The sequence below is a fragment of the Falco peregrinus genome, chromosome 5, assembly GCF_023634155.1.
Source record: "Falco peregrinus isolate bFalPer1 chromosome 5, bFalPer1.pri, whole genome shotgun sequence".
NCBI lineage: Eukaryota > Metazoa > Chordata > Aves > Falconiformes > Falconidae > Falco > Falco peregrinus.
The window spans coordinates 67,527,206-67,547,484 of NC_073725.1; the positions used below are offsets into that span (position 1 = coordinate 67,527,206).

Consider the following 20,279-nt stretch of genomic DNA (forward strand, 5'->3'; position numbering starts at 1 on the left):
TGTTTTGCCTTGTGCTAGTGATTCTGCTGCTATCATGTACCAGACTAACTGGTACACCAGTATCATTTGTAGGTTGTCTGTGGCTAGTCATTTTTCACTTTACTGATTAATCCTATCTAACAACATGCGGTTTTTTGACTGTAATGAATGTAGTTGCTTTTCCACCAGTCAGAAGCATGGAAACGAGTGGCTCTGGTTGTGGTTATACTTGCTGTGAGGAGATAAATCCCGCAAAAAAGACACAGTCAGGGGCTGTGTGGCCTGTCGTCCTCTTCTGCTCCAGCCCAGCAGGCGAGGCGAGGCCGTTTGCCGCGCCTGGGGGCTTGGCCAGCCTGTGCCCGGCGCCTGCCCTCCGCCTTCAAAAAGTGACGGAAAGTGGCCTTTTCCCTGAGGTGCCGCTGCTTCAGCACTACACGGTCTTGAGGGAGACCTCAAAACTAGAGCGCCTCTGGAGAGACTGCGGCGTTTTCATGCTATTCTCATGAATTTGTGACAATCCTTTACCTTGGGCGGTTGGCGCCAGTGAACTGACCTCCCCTGTGACGGGCCCTGTGGAGTCGGGAGGGGGGCAGCGGCTCTGGTGGGCAGGCGCTGGGTCCTGGTCCTGCGCTGGGTCCTGGTGGTGCTTCTTTCAAACCTGTAGTGCGTTTCAAAGGCTGGGTGATCCTCGGATAACCCCGTGCAGCCTTCAGCAGCAGGGTCCTCCTACTAGTTGTTACTGTGCAAATTGAGTCCTTGGCAGATAGTGCCGGGGTTTGTCGGCTGAAGCAAGAGCGCTCGCCTCAGCTGGGCCCCTTGTTCCTGTTGTGTTGCTGCTGTTTCCGTGCGCGTTCCAATGCATTTTCTCTTTGTTGGTTTCTGTGCATCGCTAACCCACCCCTGGGCCGCTCCAGAGCCCCCTGCCCTGGTGCGAGATAGGGAGAGAGAGGCTTGAGGTGCAACAATAACGCAGCAGATGGACAAGGATTTACGGAACAGTTGAGGAAAAAGTGAAAGATTTTCTGTTTGCCTGCAGATGTTTGCACAGTCCCCCTGTTTGGACAGGTGCAGGAGGAAGATGCGGTATTTACAGTGGCCATTGAGCTCAGTAATGTTGCAGGTGCCCCCTCTTGCCTGCGCGGGCCGGGGGCTTTTCCCCGTAAGCGGGGATGGCTGTAGCTGAGCAGGGACACGCAGTCGTGCCGGGAGGAGCTGGGAGGCTCGTGCCTGACCAGCTTTGTGGCCTCTGCCCGCTGGTGAAGGCTGAGAGCTGCTCCCCTCCGTAATTAAAGCAGGGCTGGGCAGGGTGGGCAGAGCCCCCGCAGCCTGCGTGGGTCTCGCTGGCCTCAATGCCGAGGCTCCCCTTGGCAAACCTCCGCTCCGGGCACACGCGGCCCTTGTAACTCACCGGGCGGTGGCTGCCCTGGTGTTGGGCTGCTCCAGGTGGGAACCTGGTGGTCCTTGGCTGGTGTGGGGCGCTCGGTGCCGGCTGGGGAAGTGACACCCCCTCCTCTGGCTCCCTCCGTGCAGGCTCTACCTTCGGCCGCGTCTCTCCTCAGCCACGCAGCAGCGATACTGCCAGGAACACTGCGCCGCCCGAACCAGTAGCTATTAGAGATGTCAATAGCGTGTTACGTTCTCTAGGAAGACGTTGTAAGATGTGTATATTGTAAGCCTGCTTTAAGGGTAGGACGTTTTTAATAATGGCCAGTACTAAAAAAAAAAAAAAAACCAACAAACAAAAAAACAACAACAAAAAAAAAGAAAATAGTTTAAAAACAAAAAAAAAAAGTGATGGGTCCATGACTTAGTTATTGAACCTGACTCTGTGCAATGCAAACGGTGTTGTGAGATGGATTAACGGGCCGGGCAGGGGGAGGCAGCCCCTCGGGATGTACCGGTGCCCACCTTCACCTCCTGCCTCTGCCCCTTTCCCAAAGGCTGTGGGAGCTTCACGCTGGCACCGGGAGCTGCGGCTGGGCCCGCGGTGGCTGCGGCACTGCGGGGCCTTTCTGTATATAGGGGTCCGTGGTGGGGGCACGGAAGAGGCAGAGCTGCGCGCTTGGCTGTGGGAAGAGCAGGACCGGACAGGGGTGGGCACCTCCCCCGGCTTGTCCCTGGAAGCATCTTGGCTTTGGTGCTGTTTGGTTACGCAGATTCTCTCCGCCAACGCCACATCCTTGCGTCGCCCCACGAGGTAGGTCTGGCTGCTCGTCCCGTCGGGGAGGGAGAGGAGCCAAACTCTGAACTACACCTGAGCAACTCCTGTTCTTCTGGCTTTTACGCAGTTTGATGCAATTCTGGCTTTTGTAGATAGATGAATGTAATTCATTGTTGGACATGCCTGTTCCCAAAAGTATGAGACATTCTGTTGTACCACGTCACCTTCCGAGCAGAGCTGGGACTGTCCCCACTCCAGTGCTGTATTGATGAATGTATCCGATGCTCTCGTTCCGTGTTCACACTCTGCTTCTGGCCAGCTTTGTGATTTGTAAATAGGAAATCAATAAAGACATTCAGGTTGTCTTTACAGAAGTTTCCTCGTGATTTGAAGGCGGCGCCGGGAGGGCTGAGAGGGACCTGGGCTGAGCCCCTTCCTGGCCCTTCTCCCCCCCCCCGAGGGCATGGGGTCCTCGGCTTCCCCCTCTGCGGGGTGTGGGACGAGCCCGACCCCTTGGGGGTCCCAGGGGGAGGCAGAGCGGTGCTTGGAAGCCCCAACCCTCTGGGGAACAAGGGTATGATGGAGCCCGTGGTTCTGTGGGGGCGGAGAGCAGGCGGGGGGCTGCTGGCATCCTGGCACAGCAGGGGGGGTTTAGCCTGTTGCTTTGTGACTGAATGACTTTAACTATGATTGAAGGTTTTTGATAACCTGGATGCGCAGCAAAAGCCGCCGTGGCCGTGGGCATTCCAGGTCTCTGGAAACAGGGAACTCGCGGTGAGTGCGGAGTGAGGGGCTGCAGCCCAGGGCTGGGGGGCAGCTCCTGGCTGTAGCGGGGCTGAGGGATGGGCTCTGCCCGCTGGGGCTACAGCAAAGCGCCTTCCAGCAGTTCCTGCGCATTGCTCAGCCCTGGCGGGGAGCTGGGGGGCTCAGCCCTGGCAGAGCTGCCTGGTGAGGGGGATCCTCCGGGCTGGGACAGGGGGAGCTTCCACCCCTTGGCTGCACCCCGAGTGCTGGGAGCAGCCGGGACCTCGGCCTTGCCCCCCTGCTCCAGGCACGAGGTCCTGGGGCTGGGTCATGCCCGGCTCGGGCACGATGCCCACCCTGGGCACGATGCCTGCCCTGTCCTTCCTCCTCCTCCTCAGCTGGGAGGCTGAGGGCTCCCCCACCTGCAGCGGTCCAAGCCCTGCCCGTGTTGGGGCACCGGGCTCGAGGGGACCTGCCCTCCTGTGCCCCCAGTTCCCCACTCGCTGGCTTCGCACCGGAGCATCCAGCGGGATCCCTGGGCAGGGATCCAGGCAGGGATCCAGGCAGGGAGCTGTGCTGCGGCTGTGCCCCCCCTGCCCTCTCCCAGCCTTTCCTCCTGCTGCTCCACATGAAGGAGAACCACGGGGCCCTATTTTTGGCTCCGCACTAGTTTGCAGCAGGAAAGGCCGGGGTGAAGCCCAGCCGGAGGGGGGGGCGGGGGGGGCCAAGGCAGTGCCTGCCCGGGGGGACAGTGAACCCGCTGCTGGTGCAGCCCCAGATGGAAAGGGGGGTGCTCGGCCGGTGCCTCCACCCTCAGGGTCATGCAATCAAGCGCAGGAGAATGCATAGGGTTTTAAAGTTTTTTTTTTTTTAATGATTTTTTTGAAATTGTTTTTATTAAAAAAAAAAAAAAAAGCCCCTAAATTCTATGGCTTCCAGGAAGCATCAGAGAAATTTAAATGCCATTTCTGTACACTTTGTTTAAAGCAGTAACTAAACTCGCAATGGAACAAACGCCCTCATGTACAATCTCAGTATTTGGACTCCTCGCTGGAAAGACGGTAAGTCCGGGGGGCACGGGCTGCCCCCGCGGCGGGGACCCTTCCCCTCGGGGCTCCTCTTCAGCCTCCCCCTGGGTTGGGCTGAGCCGAGGCTCTGAGCCGGGTCAGCCGCTTCCAGTGAAAAATTTTAAGGCGATTTTTAAAATTCGTTTGTTTGCCTCGTTGGGGAAACCGAGGTCAAACGTTGCACATCACCCCCCGCCCTGGCCGGGGACGCAGCAGCAGCTGGGGCTGCCCTGGCCCCCTCCTGCCCCCCTGCAGCCCAGGAGAAGCCAAAGCCGGGGTCACTCCTGAATTTAGGAAGGGGGCCAGGGCGCAGCGCCCTCCCCAGCTGTGGCCCATGGGGTGCCCAGGCAGGGCTGGGTGGCCCCCCCGCGATTCAGGGCCTCCAGTCCCCCCAGAGATGGTCAGTTTGGACAAATGTTTCAAAGCAGCCACAGATGGCCCCATTCCCCCTCCCCGCTCCCCCCGCCCCCCCCCCCCCCAAAGCCTCAGCACAGCTTCAGCCCCTCTCTCAGGGCAGAACAACAGGGTTTTGGTAAAGGTAAGTGTGCCCCCCCTGCCCCCCCCACCCCAAATGTGTCATGATCAATACACACAACAGCGCACGGGTTCAGTCACATGGGAAAGCTGCAGTGCCCTGGGGTGGTGAGGAATGGGGGCGTGGGGGGGTGTCTGTGTGTGTCTCTGCGTCTCTCTGTGTGTCTCTGTGCCTCTCTGTGTCCGTGGGTTTGTGTTTAAATTGCAAAAACTCCAGTTTCCCCCCTGCCCCAGGATCAGGCCCGGCCCCAGGATGCCATGGCAGCAGCTCCGGCACCACTGGTCCCCCCTGACGCCCTTCACCGCTCGGCCGTGCTCACCACACGCCTCGTGCTGCCCACCCCGGCTGCGGCCCCCCCCCCCCCCCCCCCCGCCGTGCCCGCTGCCCCAGGAGCAGCCCCGGGGCTCGGACAGGTGGCAAACGGTCTGTTAACACCAGAGAGGCCGAGAAACCGTCACCCCCGCAGCCACGACGCTGCCCCTGCAAATACCTAAAGCTGTTGTGGCAACTGGTCCAGCCCTAAGACAGCGCAGCGCCAGCGGTGGGGCGGCTTCGCGCGTCCCCATGCTCTGCCACCTCCCTCCACGGGTCCCTTTGGTCTCAGCCCCGCGGCCCTGGCAGTGGCCGGGACAGGCCGGTGCCCCGGCTGTCCCTCGTCCCCAGGAGTCACCGGCCTGTTCCTGGCAGGACCAAACAGCGCCTGTATTGCTAGCAAAAGTGCATCGTAAAATGAACTGTAAACGCGTTTCCTCTCCCCTGCCCCGCACACCCCCCAGCACTTCTCACCGTACCGGAGACCGCACTGCTCGTCACCAAAGGCGTTAACGAAGGAGGGGGAACCCAACGGGGGACGCGGGGCCGGGGGCCTAAAGGAAGAGCAGAATTCAGTAACACTGAAGATGACGGTCAAAGACTGACGACTCAGCACTCTGCACCGAGACTCACTTTAAATTAACTTAAGAGACAAAGAAGCAACAGAAAAAAAAAAAAAATTTCCTCCTTAGCCCACTGCTCTTGAAATTGTCTTCTGCTTCTTCTGACAGCGACGGTTCAGAGTCTGTTGACTTGATCCCCATTTTCAAACTTGTTATAGACTCAAAAGCATGTGGATTTGTTTCGGTTTCTTTCTTTTCTTTTTTTTTTTTTTTTTTTTTCTCTTTTTGACAGACGCAGGAACTTCAGCGAAGTTGGGCTTGGTTCGAGTAAACGGCCACACACTGGGTGAGTGGCGGAGGAAAGGACAAGCAGTTTGGGGAGGCCCCGCTCCCCGCCTGCGCGTGGGGCGCTGGGGGAGGCCGTCCGGCTCGGCCCCCCCCGTCCCCTTCCAAACCGAGGGGCCGCTGCCGGCTCCGTAGGTCAAGATCCAGCCACGGCCAGAGGGAGAGGAGCCATCGTGCACGCCGCTCCACCCGGCCCCGGCAGCTCACTTGCGACGCTTGGTGGTTTTCCTCTTCCTTCTCTTGAAGAAACAGCAGCACCTGGGGACAGAGGGGACCCTGTCAGCGCCCAGGCCGTGACATGGATGGACTCAGCAGCCCCACGGTCAGGGCAGAGAAACCCCTTGGCGTCCTGCTGAGCCCCAGGAAGTGCCCCATAGGGCTGGACGGCGAGCACCGCGATGGCCATGGTGAGTGACCAGGGTGAGTGACGCCGGCCATGGCACATAATGCCAGCCATGGCAAACGCCAGGGCTCCTGGAGCAGGAACGGCCCCAGAACCATGTGTGTCCCTCTGCACTGGCTTTGGGGAGCCTCAAGGCTGGGCAGGGCGCAGTGAGAAGGGGCTGGGGGTGGCGGTGACCCTGCAGGGACACCCATTGTGGGGTGCCAGGGGAGAGCGGCAATTACTTGCACTAGATCTGGGCTGCTCCCCCCTGCAGGGCAGCGGCTGAGGCCCTGCCAAAACCCATGTCCATCCCGGCCCGGTGAGAGGGAGGCAGCAGGGCTGCGTCCTTACTTTGTATCGTCTGTCACCTCCACCTCGGTGGGGGCTGTGATGGGGGCGTTCGAATGTCCTGCCGTCGGGTCGTCCGTGTTCAGCTCTCCGTTGGTGGAGCTCATCACCTGGGGAGAGACGAGCGTCAGTGCAGGGCAGCCCGTGGGGCACAGGCCGGCCCTTAGCCTTGTCCCCCACCCCATGGCAGCTGCGTCCCAGAGAGGGGGCAGCCCCAGGAGGTGGCACGACCCCCCCAACCCTGCACGAGCCAGGAGCAGCCGGAGCAGGGCAACAGGACGGTGCCCTTACCCAGACAGCGGTGCTCCGCCTCGGTGCTGAGCACTCCCAAGCAGCCCCATCACACAGAGGGGTCTGATCCCCTCAGCGTCTCCAGGAGGATCCTGCTCCTGGGAAGCCCTGCGTACCCCCACCGCGGGATCCTGGCTCCTGGGAAGCCCTGCGTACCCCCACCGGGAGAGGGGCCTGCTGGCAGCCAGCCCCACTGTGCCCGGGAGCCACGACCCCGTGAAGCTGTTAGCTCCGAGGCGGCCCTGCCGTGGCCGAGCAACTGGACACAGCTCCTGCTCCCCAGCCCCAAGCCCCAACAACACCGGCCCCTGCGGGACGCAGCCCAGCACCCACCCTGTGGGCTCCTGCCCCCTCGCCGGGGCAGCGGGGCCATGCACAGTGCCAGGGCCGGGAGATCCAAGTCACCAAAGCAAGGATGGGGTTGGCACAGGCAACTGGGACTTGCCTGAACCCCCACCGCCCTCCTGCGCCCACCGCCCCCAGGCAAAGCCAGGAGCTCCCTTGGGCTGCGCAGGCCACAGGATGGCCAAGCTACTCGCCCCTGGCGAGGAGGCTTGGCCTGACCCAGACTCATGGAGGAGCTGCCCTCTGACAGCCACGGTGCCCAGCTGCAGGGCTACGGCAAGCTACAGCCCCCCGAAACAAGCTCGGAGACCCCTGTGCATCACCAACACCCCCCTGCAGTGCCGGGGGCAGGCAGAGGACGAGGGGCTGGCTGGCAGAGCGAGAGCAGGGAGCAGCCGCCGTGGCAGGGAGGGGATGTGGTACGGGAGGAGCGGGGCAGGGCACAAGCTGGCCCCACACTCTGCCCTGGTCCTGCGGCAGCAGCGGAGGGAGCCAGGCCCAAGCCTGGGACTGAGCATCAGCACAGAGTCACCGTGGGGCAGCAGGAAGGAGCAGCAACGGCGGGGATGGAAGCGGACGGAGGAAGCAGCGCGGGCACAGCTGGGGGGACACCCATTGTGGATGCCCCGCCACCTGCGTGGGCTGGATCCCACCAGCACAAGAGGGGCTGAGCGGCAGAGGACAGAAGGCTGCGAGGGCAGCGAGCACGTGGCTGACGGCGCGAGTGCAGGACCGAGGCGGGGAGATGAGGCCAAGGACTGCCCGGGGAAAGGGAGGAAAAGCAGGGCTCGAAGCCGTCGCTCCACTCACAGAGGCACGGGGAAGTCCCCACACGGGATAAGGCCGCGTTGTCCGGCACTGCTGGGATGAGCGGCGCTGGGGTCAGAGCCCGATGCCCACCCGGCTGCTCATGCCGCTGCGTGGCACAGAGTCAGCACTTCCTTCACCTGTCTCAACCGCCCTCCAAGTCCCAGCGGCAGCACCAAGGGAGCCTGGCAGCCCCCGGGCAGCAGCGCCAGCCTCGCCCATGAGCCATGAGCATCCCACACCGTGGGGACTGGGCAGCACGTGTTGCAGCCTAGGAGAGACGCTGGGCATGCGTGGCCCTGGTGCCGCCCCAGGGCCAGGGAGCAGGGCTGATCCCCTGGCACGGCTGGCGGACACACGTTGGCCTGCGCCTGGCTGTACAGGCAGCTTGTGTGGCGCAGGTCGGCTCCGCTCCCTCCCGCGCCCGCCCCTGCCCTCGGCGCGTGGTTGCATGTACCTGGACGGACCCCCCGAGCCTGCCGGCTGCCAGGTGAGCTCCCAAAGGCTCCTCGGCAGGCTGCCCACCGGCCTGAGGATCCCACAACTCCGTCCCCTCGGGCGGCTGCTCGTGACAGGCAGGAGGAACAGAATGAAAAGAAACAAAAGAAAAGAGGAAGAATGGGGAAGAGAAGGGACAGGTGGAGGGAAGGGGCAGGGAGAAGAGTGGCAAAGGGAGTCGAGAAAATAAGACATGCAAAAGCAAAAACATGACTGGAGCAGCTCAAGTTTTTGATTGTGGAAGGCACTCGTGCAGCACCGTCCCGGCAGCTTCCCAGGGCAGTCCCTGCGGTGACACGGTGGGTCTGCATCCCCCCTGCCAGGTACACGCACACACCCCCACCTCCAGCAATGCAGCTGGGCTCTGGGCAGGTCCCCTCCAGGCAGCTGAGGGCACGCTGCCCCACGGAGCACGGCCAGCCCCACGCAGGGCCAGTGGCTGCGTTTTGGAGCAGGCTGGGCCAGCAGAGTCACTCGCTGCGCAGGGAGACACAGGCAGGCCAAGGCGACGCTGCTGGCCACTCTCCTGCAAGCGCAATGTTCCGAGGCTGACGCAGATCTTTGTGGGGCAACTGCGAGGAGGTGAGCTGTGTTGCTCCTCAAGCTCACGGGCTCCTCAGTTGTCCAACAGCGGGGGAGCACCTCGCTGCCAAACCCTTGCCACGGTGAGCGTGGCACGGCCCCACGGCTGCTGGGAGACCCTGCACCCCCAGGCTGGAAACCGTTCCCAGGCGGTGGGAGTTCTGTGCTTGGCTTTTCCCCCTGCTCTCAAGAAGGGACGGCGAGCGCAGCAATGCTCGGATGCTGCAGGGAGAGAGCAGACCTGACTGGGAAGAACGAGCCATGGGCACTTCGAAGGTGTTGCCCTCTCCCTAAGGAAGCGCTGCCCTGCCACCAGGGCTGTCCCAGGCTCCCTGTGCTTGGCCAGGGGCACCACGGGGCACCACAAGGCCGATAGGTGACTGAGGGAGGCAGGATGCTGCACCCTCGGCTCCAGCACCCTGCAGGTGCCCTGCTCCCCACAGAGGTTCAAGGCAACAGGATGAGTGCCCATACAGGACTGCTGGGGAAACACGTAAGGTTTTGCACTTGATAGCAGCAGTCCCCACGCCAGGGTAGGACAGGCCACCGCACCAGAGCCGGGCCGGGCAGCCCAGCCCTGTTCCGCAGCGATCCAGGCAGGGAGCTGCCCACACAGCTCTGCCCATCTCCCTGCCCCGGGCTGTGCCCAGCTCAGCCCCACGTGCCCTGACGGTTCCCAGGGCAAAGCCAGCACCACTCTCCAGCACAGGGCGAAACGCTGCCACGCTGCCCCACAAATCCCCCCGTCCCATTGAGAAAGTGGTACCGCGTACAGAGCAGCAAGTTAATCCCGTGGGGACACGGCGCTGGGGACACCGTCCTTAGCGCAAGGTGGCTCAGCCTGTACCGTGCCCGCAGTGTGCCAGCTGAAGCCCAAGCCTGGCGCTTCCCCGCTGTGCTCCAGCATTCCACGCTGCTTCCTCCCGCTTCCACCAGGCTGCCTGGCCCCAGGGACACTGCCCCGGTCCCCCAGCTAGCCACAGACCCAGGCGTGCAGGGAGGGAGCCCTCCCACAGACAGCACTGGGGGAAAATGGACGCTCCAGCCCCTGCTCCCAGCCAGAGGCCCCGCCGGGCTCTGTGAGTCCGGGAGCAGAAGCCTGCACCGCGCACGACCGCGGTCCCGTGCCCCAGCCAGGGCAGTGCCGCCGCTCACCTGGTGTTTGGTGTGTGGCTGTGCTTTGTCTCTGTTCGGGGGCTGCACCTGCACCTCGCTGTGCATCGTGCCAATGGGGGTGGGCTGGGGACACGACAAGGACAACATCAGCCACAGCACAAGCAGCCACCCTGCACCCAGCCCCTGGCCAAGCATGCAAAACACCCCAGAACCGGGGCCTGATCCCTGCCCCAGCAGCTCCACGCTTGGGATTTGGCTGCAGAGAGCCCATGGAGGGTGCCCACCACCAGAAAGCGAGGTGTCAACTCAGCTGCTGGGGTCCCCTTAGCTCCCGGAGCCCCGCATTTCTGAGTCACAGCTTTAACTCACTGGCACGACGGCCCCAGCTTGGAGCCGGCATCTCGAGGACTGGTGGAGCTATCCCTTGGGCGCGGACGTGGGTGGCAGGGATGACTGCCGACCTGCACCCTCCCTGGCTGCTGCCTCAGACCACACTGACTCCCCACCATGCTGCCCACCGCCCCGAGGGCGCCCTGGGGCCCAGCACCCTCTGTCCACCCCTGCTCCCTCACCACTCACCAGCGGTTTCCCTGCCCAGTCGTATTCATAGTCAAACACGTAACCGTTCCTCTCAAACAAGTCTGTGAAGAGCTTCCGCAGGTAGTCATAGTCAGGCTTCTCAAAGAAATCCAGCCGCCGCACGTAACGCAAGTACGTGGCCATCTCCTCTGTGGGGACAGAGCGGGCTCAGGTGGGGCAGGGGGACAAGATGCCAGGCCAGCGGGTTTGGGGCCAGGCTGGGGCCAGGGCCAGGCTATGCAGAGTGCCCTCACCTGGGAAGTTCTCACAGAGCACCTCCACTGGAGTGGCTCTTTTAGTGTCGCCGATCTTCTGATACCTCTCCTTTAGCGTGTCAGCCTGGCAGAGACAAGGAGCAGGTCAGCACAAGGACCAGGCATGTCCCCCGAGCAGGGAAGGCGCTGGGTCCCATCAGACCACAGATGGTTTCCTGGTCCCCCCTTTCCAGGCAATAGTGAGAGCTCATTCCCAGGGAATCCCCTCACCCTGGGCAGGTCTGAAGGACAAACACCAGGGAGTGCGGTTCCAGGACAGCCGCTGCGAGAGCTGCTGGGATTCCCACAAAGCAAGGGGGACACCTGCAGCTGCTCAGCACAGCAAGGGCCTGGCACACAGCTCAGAGCAACAAACCCTGCATCTGGTGGGGTGCCAACCCTCCAACAGCCCGGGGGCCAAAGCTTCTCCCCCTTTCCCCGATGCTGCCCATGCCAGGGCAGAGCCAAACCCACGGTGCAGCCGTGCCCAGGGACAGCGGGCGCCAGTAGTTACCTTGAGGCCTTGCCAAGGAAGGCTCCCACGGAGGAAGTACATAAACATGTGCCCTAATGCTTCCAGGTCATCCCTGCGGCTTTGTTCTACACGGAGGGAAAAAGAGACACAGGTATGTTCCTACTACAGCCACCACCCCTGCCCCCACCAGACCCTGCAGCACCCCAAGCCCCCTGCCAACATCCCAGGCTGAAGAGCAGGAGAGGCAGTTTGTCCCCAGTCCCACCTCTGGCCGGGGGCAGCTCGCACCCTGCAGGCCCCCTCCCCTCTCCCCTTCCACCCAGAGGCAGGGCTGGCCGCACGGTACGCACACACCTTTCCCAAGGTGGGTGTTGATGCTCATGTAGCGTGCTGTCCCTGTCAGGCTCTTGTGCTCTCGGTAGGGGATGTGTTTTTTGGTCTCGGGGTCAATATACTCTTTGGCCAGGCCAAAATCGATGATGTGGATGGTGTGCTGCCGCTTGCTGCCCGGCCGCCCCACCAGGAAGTTCTCTGGCTTGACATCTCTGTAGATCAGGCTTTTGGTGTGGACATACTCCATCCGTGTGATCTAGGGGCAGAAGCAGATGTCAGCACCATGGCAGAAACGCACCATGATCCTGCGTGCCTCCCTGCGCCTCCTCCCTTGGGCCTGACTCTGCTCCGATTGCCATGTCCCCAGCCAGCAATCCTGCTCCACTCAGCCTGTACTGGGTTGACAGGATGGGCACAGCATGTCCTCCAGCCCCGGGAGACAACCTCAGTCTGGCCACATCTTGCATACATAGTGAGAGATGCTCGTTTGTGCTCAGAGGGGCTGTGTGGGGTGAGGGAGAGCCCTCCTGCATCAGGGAGAGGTATGAAGGCGGTCTAGGGTGTGCCAGCAGGCAGCATCTCCTGCGGCACGCCGGGCACTGGCTCGCACCTCCTTCCCCTCCCCTTCCCTGCAGGGTCCCCACGCTGCCTGACCGCTGTGCCCACGCATCACCCCGCTCCCCCAGGGTGGTCTGCAGCCAGGCGGGCTGGGTGAGCTGCGCAGAGCTGCTGCCGAGGTGGAGGTGCTGTGCTCACCAGCTGGATTGCGATCATCAGGACGGTCTTGAGCGTGAAGGTCCGATCACACAGATCAAAGAGATCTTCTAGGCTGGGTCCTAGCAGCTCCAACACCATGGCATTGTACTTCCCGCAGGGGCCAAAGTAGTAAACCTGAGGAATTCCTTCTGCAAGAGACGGAGCAGGGGCTGTCAGGGTTTGCAACGGAGCTGAGCAGCACACAGCCATGCTGTCACGGCCATGCCACTGCTGGAGTTGCTACAGGGGGCTGCAGATGGGGGGATGTCTCTGCACTGCCCTCCCTCTGTGCTGCAGAGAGCACGAAGGAGGCAGCTCCATCTGCATCCTGACTCTGCTGCGGGGGAGGCGGGGGGAAAGGACTAAATAGAAAAGGATCAAAGATTAGATGTGGCTCTGTGTAAAATCGGCCTCTCCCAGCCGAGCAGATGGGCAGGAGTTGCTCAGGCTGGAAGCAAAGTTGCAGAGTCACATTTATAGGAAGCCTCTCTTTCCTGGCAGTGTCACCCAGGCAGCCACCTCCCCGTGGCAGCTCAGCCCAGCCCCATACCTGCATTGCCGAGCTGTTTGTAGAACCGATACTCCAGGTGCAGCTGGGGGGCCCGGGATTTTATGGGTTCCTTGGAGGAGAGAAGAACAGTTAAGGCTGTTGTAGGGAGCAGGATGTTAGGGAAGTCAGGGTGTCAGACACCTCTTTCAGTGCTGGCAGCAGCTGGACTGAGAGCATTTGGGGTTGGGAAAAAATAGCATAAAATGGAGATGAAGCCTCAGGGGACAATGAGAGAAAGCCAGCCTATGTGGAAGCCAGATCCACCCCCTCCAGAAAGATCTGGGTGCTGGGGTGGACATTAATGGGAGCAGGTACCAGTGGGGACCACCCTCTCCCAGAGGTCTCTGCCGCTGGCACCAGCTGAGCACAGCATGGGCCACAGTGAGGTCCTGGAGAAGCAAAGACCCAGCTCTTCCCTCCCCAGGCCCAGGTCATCCCACCTGCGATGACGCGCACTGCTCTGCCTGCCCTCAATTCCTGGCAGTGAGCACAGCTCCCTGCGCAGCCACCCATCCATCATCCATCACAACGCGCTCTAACAGCCTGGGCCTGAACATCACCTGCCCCAACCACGGAGGGACTCACCAATTTGATAGCTACGTATTCGTTTGTGTAGAGGTTCTTTCCTGCAGGGAGAAACATGAAAACGGCAGTTGAAAGCAAGTGAGCCTTTGCATTAACCCCACTTCACACCCTCCGCAGTCCCCAAGGGCTCCTGGGCTGCAAAACGTCCTGAACAGGTTCAGCAGCTCCCACAACACAAACAGGCCTTGAGGCACGAGCAGGAACCCACTGCAAGGAGTTGCAACATGCCTATTAATTACCCTCAGATGGGGTACGTGGATTCTTCTGGGATGGGCAGGCTGCTGGGGGGCTGGAGCCAAGTCTGCTGGGAGGGGGCAGTGTCCCAGTCCAGGCCTGCAGGGATGTGACTGGCCAAGGCAGGAACGAAGCTGGGACTTGCTGTTTCTCCCAGCCACAGCCCTGCATGGAGAGGGGCCGCCCTGCTCTGGGGGGGGGCCTCCAGAGTCGGGGGATGCTGCTTTGTGGGCGGTGGGACCACGCAGAGGGTGACAGGGAGCAAGGACCCCCAGGAGCACTGAGGCAGCTTGAGGCACTGCAGCTGGCAGCGGTTCAAAGACACCGCAGGTAGGTGGAAATCCCTTCCCCAAGGCTGGGGTCACTCCTGGGGATGCCACACGTGTGTACGTGTGCACACATGCATGTGACTCAACCTCATCCTTTGGGATGCTCCCACCCACTCGAGGGTGCAGGGGAAGCCAGGAGCAGACCCACGGCACGGCCCAGACGGAGGAGCTGAAGGCATCTATGTACTGCACAGAGGGCCAGGCGGCTGCCTCCAACTGCCCAGAGAGCTGGAAGGGCAGCCACGCCACCCCAAAACCCTGTAAATGACCTGCTAGAAAGCTCAGCACCTTCACAGGAGTTCTCACACCCATAACTACAGAGAGGTTGAACCAATGGGGTCTGCACATCACCCCACTCATCCCAGAGAGGAGGAGAGCACGAGGAAGGTGCTACACACCTGAAAAGAGTCAGTACAACCTCTGCCTCGGGTCCACAAAAGAAGAGATTACAGAGGTTTGCAGAAACCTTCTGCCAGAGCCCTTCAGGACACCAGGGAGGTGGGAGTTAACCGCAGCAGGTTCCCTTCCACAGCACACACAGCCAGCAGACACGCGATCCCACTGCCTGGCATGTGCGTATCTGATGGAGCTGCATCTGTCTCCTCGGATTTTCTCCAAGCAATTTGCTCAGGGAACAAGCTCCTCCTGGCATAAGATTTCATCTGCTCTGACTGCTGCCCTCCACCTGAAGCAGCAATAAATCCTTGCCGGGTGACATCAGAGCCAGCTGCTAAGCGCCAGCGTCGGTGGCAGGATTATGGGAAGAGGGATGAATGGGAGATATTAATGGAGCGGCTCCTCCCAGGGACCAGCTCTGCAGCCAAGGAGGGACTCAATCCTGCTGCTTCGCTGACCCTCTCTCATCCCAGGGGACCTCTGCCAAGCCACTTTGTCTCCTGCCCCTGCAAAACCAAATCCTGTCACAGCAATTTGGAAGGTGATTTGGGAGGGCAAAACGCCTGGCTAACACAAGCATATGGCAGACCCAGGGGTTTTGGCCCATCACAGACTGACATTCCTGGGCAAGAGGTGGGACATCCCTCCGACCCGGGCACAGCTCCAGAGGGCTCAAGGAAACCCTCAAGTTCATTGGGAACTTGACTGGGGCAGGGAAGAACTGAAATCTTGACAGACCCCAGTGCAGCTCCCTCACCCCCACTGCTAGCAGTCACCTCCCAACAACTTCACGGGGAGAGAAGGCAGCTGGCAGGGAGGAGAAGCGCGTGCAGGCAACTTATCTTCCACACACCAGGACCTCTGTGTTTTGCAAACAATCGCAAGGGAGAGGAAGTCGGTGGGGATGCAGGGGCAGGCAGAGCCCAGCCAGGCAGTCGTGGCTCTGCCTGTGACATCAGCAGAGTCCCCACGTGCGCCCCAGCTAAGGTGGGCTCTGGCCTCAAGGCCGTACAGTTCAGTCCAAAAAAATCCCTGCTGCCTTCACGGCAGCAACATGCAATCAGAAAACTCACAGCTGGGTTTTCCCTGAGGTTAAGCTCAGCCTGAAGAGGGAAAAAACCAACATGGGAGGATACCTGCCAGAGGGGCCTGCAAAACCCACACAGCACAGCAGGGAGGGAAAAGGGAAGGAGGCAGGAGCATCCCCAGCGGGACCTGTGCTTGAAGAGGTCCACCTCATCCCTGTTACGTGGCATCTGTCCTGCCCCCACCACGCTGACCCCCCAGCGGTTTGCTGGCACAGAAAGCTACCCACAAAAATGCTCTGGGAGCTGGCAGCCCTCCCCCAGCCCAAGAAACGAGTCCAAATAATTTGATACCCCCACGGTTCACCCCTTCCTGTAATGCTCGGAGTGCCTGGACAAAGCTGATACAAACGACAGGGGAGCAGAGAGAGCACTGTCTAACCACCGCTGCTGTCTAACCACCACCATCCTCTTCCTCTTCTCCAATTAAAAAAAGAAAGGTGCAAAGAGCAGAACTGGTCTATCATGAGAAAAAAGAAAAAAGGCAAAAGGAAAGAAAAAGCACAAGAGCAATGAGGGAGGGCTGCAGGGTCTTTGTCTTGGCAGGGTCCGGCCAATGCTGGGGAACTCCCCACTCCAGCTCCTGGAGCAGCTCCTGCAACTGCCCCCATGCCACCCACTCCACCAAGCACTCACTAACAATGATAACTTTTGAACACCTAAAATGTGCTGGAGTTCACAAAGTGCCCCAGGGGAGGACTCAAGCACGCAGTGCTGCAGGATTCATAGAAGAAAAGGTACTTTTGAAAGATAAAAGTGGCAAGATGGCCTGCAGAAAGCAAATTATTCACATTTGCAGAGGCCTTTGCCCTGCTCAGTGCTGGCGGCACCTCTGAATCCAGCTGCCGGCATGTGCAAGATGCAGCGTGATCAGAGCCGTGATCAGAGCCAAGCCAAAGTCACCCATGGGAGGTGGCAGCCAGACCTGGGGTCCCTATCATGTTTAAAAGCCGGACATGGCTTTCCCTTAACCCCGTGCTAACCCCCGAACTGTCCCCCTCCTGAAGGCGCCCTTGGCAGCAGCATGGTCCGGCACCTGCTCCTGCAAGTCACAGCAGCCCAAGGACGAGCCGGGCTCCCGACCCGGTCCCCATCCAAGTGGCTTCCCCTGCGCCAGCCCCTCCGCCCAGCACTGCCCTTCAGTCAGGGCACGGCGCAGGGCACAGCACCACACTGACCATGCTGGAAGCCTCTGCGCTATGGCCCTGCCTGCGGCAGGAGCACCGAGTTGCTCCTGGGCACTGGGACCAGTAATTTGGCTTCTCTGGTCTCCAGGCGATGCAGCTGAGGAGCACGGGAGACGGCAGCTCTGTGCAAAAGCAGCCAGGCACCGGCCCAGCACCGCAGCCCCAAGCTGCATCAGTCCAAGAAATGACAGTTCCTTGGAGCACTGGGGTTTAATACCATCACAAAAAAAAGAAGTTATTTTAGAGTTTGACCTTCCTCTTAGAGGAGTCTCTGAAAGACCAAGAAGAAAAACAAGTGTGAGCCATTAGCAAGGGAGGCAAGAGGAGCAGTTAGCTGGCAGCACATGGGCTCTTCTCTCCCACAGCCTACCCCAAAGACCCCCGTGAGCTGCCTCCGGCTCGAGGTGGGTCCGCAGCTCCAGCCAGCTGCCTTTCAGAGGTGGCTGAGCCCTTCACCACAGGCACACGTAGGTCTCTTGTGGAGCCGAGGACAGAAGGGTATCACGTGCGGTGTGCTGAGCCCAGCCTGCATTTTCTGCAGGTACCTTTTGCAGCCCCCAAGAAGTAACCCCCCTGCGAGTAGCCAGGAAGCTGCAGGCTGGGGGTGAGAGCCACAGCTCAAGAGAGCTTGGGAATGTCCCCAGCACTCGCGCGTGACTGTTCAGCTGGGATGTGGCCCCAGCCCAGCTGTAGTAGTGACCTACTGCTGGCTCATACACTGCGCAAGGACACCCCCGCTCTTATTTTCTTCCCTCCAAAATGCTGGTTTTACTTTTTAAAAGTAAGGTAACTTCTAGCTTTTAATTTTGAAGAAAAAACACTGTGTTTCCAAGCTGCCATTAGAAATCAAAGCACCCGGCTGGGGGAGAGGGACAAGCACTGGAAAACTGCAAAAAGCATGCTTGCCGAAGGTTATTGCAGGAAGAACAGAAGCAACAGCCTCCACCAGGTCCCCATCCCTCCCAGCACCCTGGTGCAGCTCTGTGGCACAGCCCTACCAGAACACTGGCCTTGGGCCAGGCTCGGGGGAGTGGCCATCAAGGAAGCCCCCTGCCCAGCAGCTCCTGGCTCTGAAGTGTGCTTCTGAGGCAGCCCAGCAGCAGGTGGAGCTCAGGGAAGGGGGCTTTGATACCACCCAGGTACTTTGGGCTCATTTTCGACCTTTCTGGTTAATGACTGGCTTTTCATCCTTTCCGCCTGTCCCAGCCCACCCCAAAGCACCACCGAGGAGCTGCTATGAGATGCCTGCTCCAACGAACCCTCACCGCGAGCAGAACGTGCTGGCCTGGCTCCCGGGGGCACAGGCAGCTGGCAGAGGCAGCGGGCTGCAGGCTCCTGCCACTCGGCTGTAGCCCAGTGCCAGGGCACATGAGCCATCAGCCACGCTCCAGTCACCCCTGCTGCCACCAGCTTCCTCCTGCCTTGTGTTTTAGAGGGCAGCATCCAGCTCTGGCACAGATGGGCAGGGGGGAGCTCAGGGGGCTGCAGGCTGCGGATGCTGCCCAAGGCTGTCTTTGGAAAGTCCCAGGAGGAGCTGGGCTGGCGCTTGGCCACTGCTGCAGACTGGCCAGGGGAGAAATAAGCTGGCTGGGGCATGGTGCCCTGCCCGGCCCAGGGTGAAGCACCAGGACATCATGACCAGGAGGTAACAGGACCCACCACCTGCACAACCTAAACCCGCCCCTCGGTAATCCCCAGGCAGCTTCCCCCCAGATCCCATATGCCAGAGGGCTGGGGCAGCCACTTCGCTCCAGCTCCCAGCCCAGCTCTCCAGTCACGCTCGTACAGGGAGGAACGGGCCAGCAGTGCCACCTGACTGGGAGAGGGGCTGGCACTACGTCTGTGTATCGCCCAGGATGCCAAGGCCAGCATGAACACAGAGGGGTAGGATCCAAGCATGGCCCTGGCAGCCAGGAACTCCTGCCCAAGTCATTCCCCTTCTGGCTTCCCACAAATGCCTTATGCCAATTTTTTAAAAAAATTATTTTTAAACAAATCACTTTTGGTTTTGGACACCTCCGTGCCTGGGAGGACACTTGTCTCTATCTGAGGTGGCTGAGCTGAGGCACCCGGAAGGACAGATCAGCACCTGCCTTTTGGTGCAGGGGTGAAGTTGGCAAAGTATCACCTGTTTCAGGAAGACATTGTCCTCCACCTCCCACTGCTGGGAGCTGGAGGAGTCACCTCCTAGCATGTTTTTGCAAGATCTCCTGGCTTTTAGGGAAGAAAAAAGTCCAAAGAAGATTTGGGAACTTTTAAACACAGCTACACTTTGACCTCTGCAACCAGCCTGCCTTGAGGACCAAATACTCCATTCCCAGGGGAAAACTGAGCAACAGCCAGGGAGCATCCCTGCTCATGCCACCACTTCACAGAAGGATCCCTCTGGTCCCTTGCCATTCATCTGCACTTGGAGGAATCCCTACATTTTGTGAAGTCCTGAAAGCATTCCTGAGCCCTGACGCAGCTCCGAGGCACACCTAAGGAAGAAAGATGTGATTTTAGGAGAAAAGCCACATAGCTGTGGCTTCCACTACTGCGATGAGATCGTGTACTCAGGCCTTCACCAAGTTACGGCCAGGCACTACAGGGTGTGACAGGGCAGGAAAACCATGTGAAGGGACTAGAAGCTTCTCTTGCTGGTGGCAAGGACAAACTCTCGCAGCGAGAATCGACCGCTGCAGAGCCCCAGAGCTCACTGCTTGCCATGAGCAAACTAAGCCCAACTGCTCTGAGGTCCCTGCAGCAGCTCTGCTCTGAATGACCCGGCGTGCCAGTTTCACAGACACTCCTGAGCTCTGCACAAGACTCACGTCCACCTCAGTGCTGTCCCCAGAAAGTGACGGGGAGGCCAAGGCAGGGGGTCACACCAACCCCCCGTGTTGAGCACGACAGACAAAGCAACGGCCACAGCCCCAGTTGTATCAGACTCCTGCCTAGAGCACATTCTGGGAAGACAGCTTGCCCAGAAGCATGCCTGCTGTGGGATGTTCACTGGCAAGCAGGGAAAAGGAGGTGGAAGGACACAAGTAGACCCTGCACAGGTCAGAGCCCTGCCAGCAGGGAGGTGCTGGCAGCAGGAGGTGCAGCATTCCCAGGGGGCGTCCAGATCCACCTGGGTACTGAAAGAATCAGGTAGTGAAAGGTACAGCAAAATCCCCAAAATACCTCTCCTACAACACCTGGGTCTGGAGGAAGGATCAGAACCCTTCACGACACCGGGAGAGACAGACCTTCGAGGCACTGCTGAATGCGGGAACCACTTGGCTGGATTTTAAACACAGCGTTTTCCCAAGCTCTGCAATTAAGTGGCGATCCCATCAGGGAGTTCAGGAACAGGACGATTTAGCCTGGCACCAGCCAGTCTGTCACGCTGGGAAGAGCTAACATTAACTCCCCACAGACAGAGGCGGCACAGCGAGGTGGGTGAACTCACCC

The 20,279-nt window shown here is 60.3% G+C and overlaps 1 protein-coding gene across 3 annotated transcripts in view; it reads right to left on the bottom strand.

Moving 5' to 3' along the window:
* Positions 1 to 5,416: 5,416 nt before the first annotated feature.
* The window catches only part of CSNK1G2 (casein kinase 1 gamma 2), a 46,420-nt gene continuing 31,557 nt past the window's right edge, over positions 5,417 to 20,279 (bottom strand). For 2 of the 3 annotated variants that reach the window (XM_055806540.1, XM_055806541.1), the window contains 11 exons: positions 13,611 to 13,651; positions 13,026 to 13,095; positions 12,476 to 12,624; positions 11,741 to 11,975; positions 11,426 to 11,511; positions 10,912 to 10,996; positions 10,658 to 10,806; positions 10,118 to 10,201; positions 8,340 to 8,444; positions 6,443 to 6,549; positions 5,417 to 5,964 (listed from right to left, as the gene is read on the bottom strand). In XM_055806540.1, coding sequence (XP_055662515.1) covers positions 5,910 to 5,964; positions 6,443 to 6,549; positions 8,340 to 8,444; positions 10,118 to 10,201; positions 10,658 to 10,806; positions 10,912 to 10,996; positions 11,426 to 11,511; positions 11,741 to 11,975; positions 12,476 to 12,624; positions 13,026 to 13,095; positions 13,611 to 13,651 — 1,166 coding nt within the window. In that variant the 3' untranslated portion in view covers positions 5,417 to 5,909. The remainder of the gene's footprint in view (positions 5,965 to 6,442; positions 6,550 to 8,339; positions 8,445 to 10,117; positions 10,202 to 10,657; positions 10,807 to 10,911; positions 10,997 to 11,425; positions 11,512 to 11,740; positions 11,976 to 12,475; positions 12,625 to 13,025; positions 13,096 to 13,610; positions 13,652 to 20,279) is intronic. The other variant, XM_055806542.1, reaches the window with a different exon arrangement.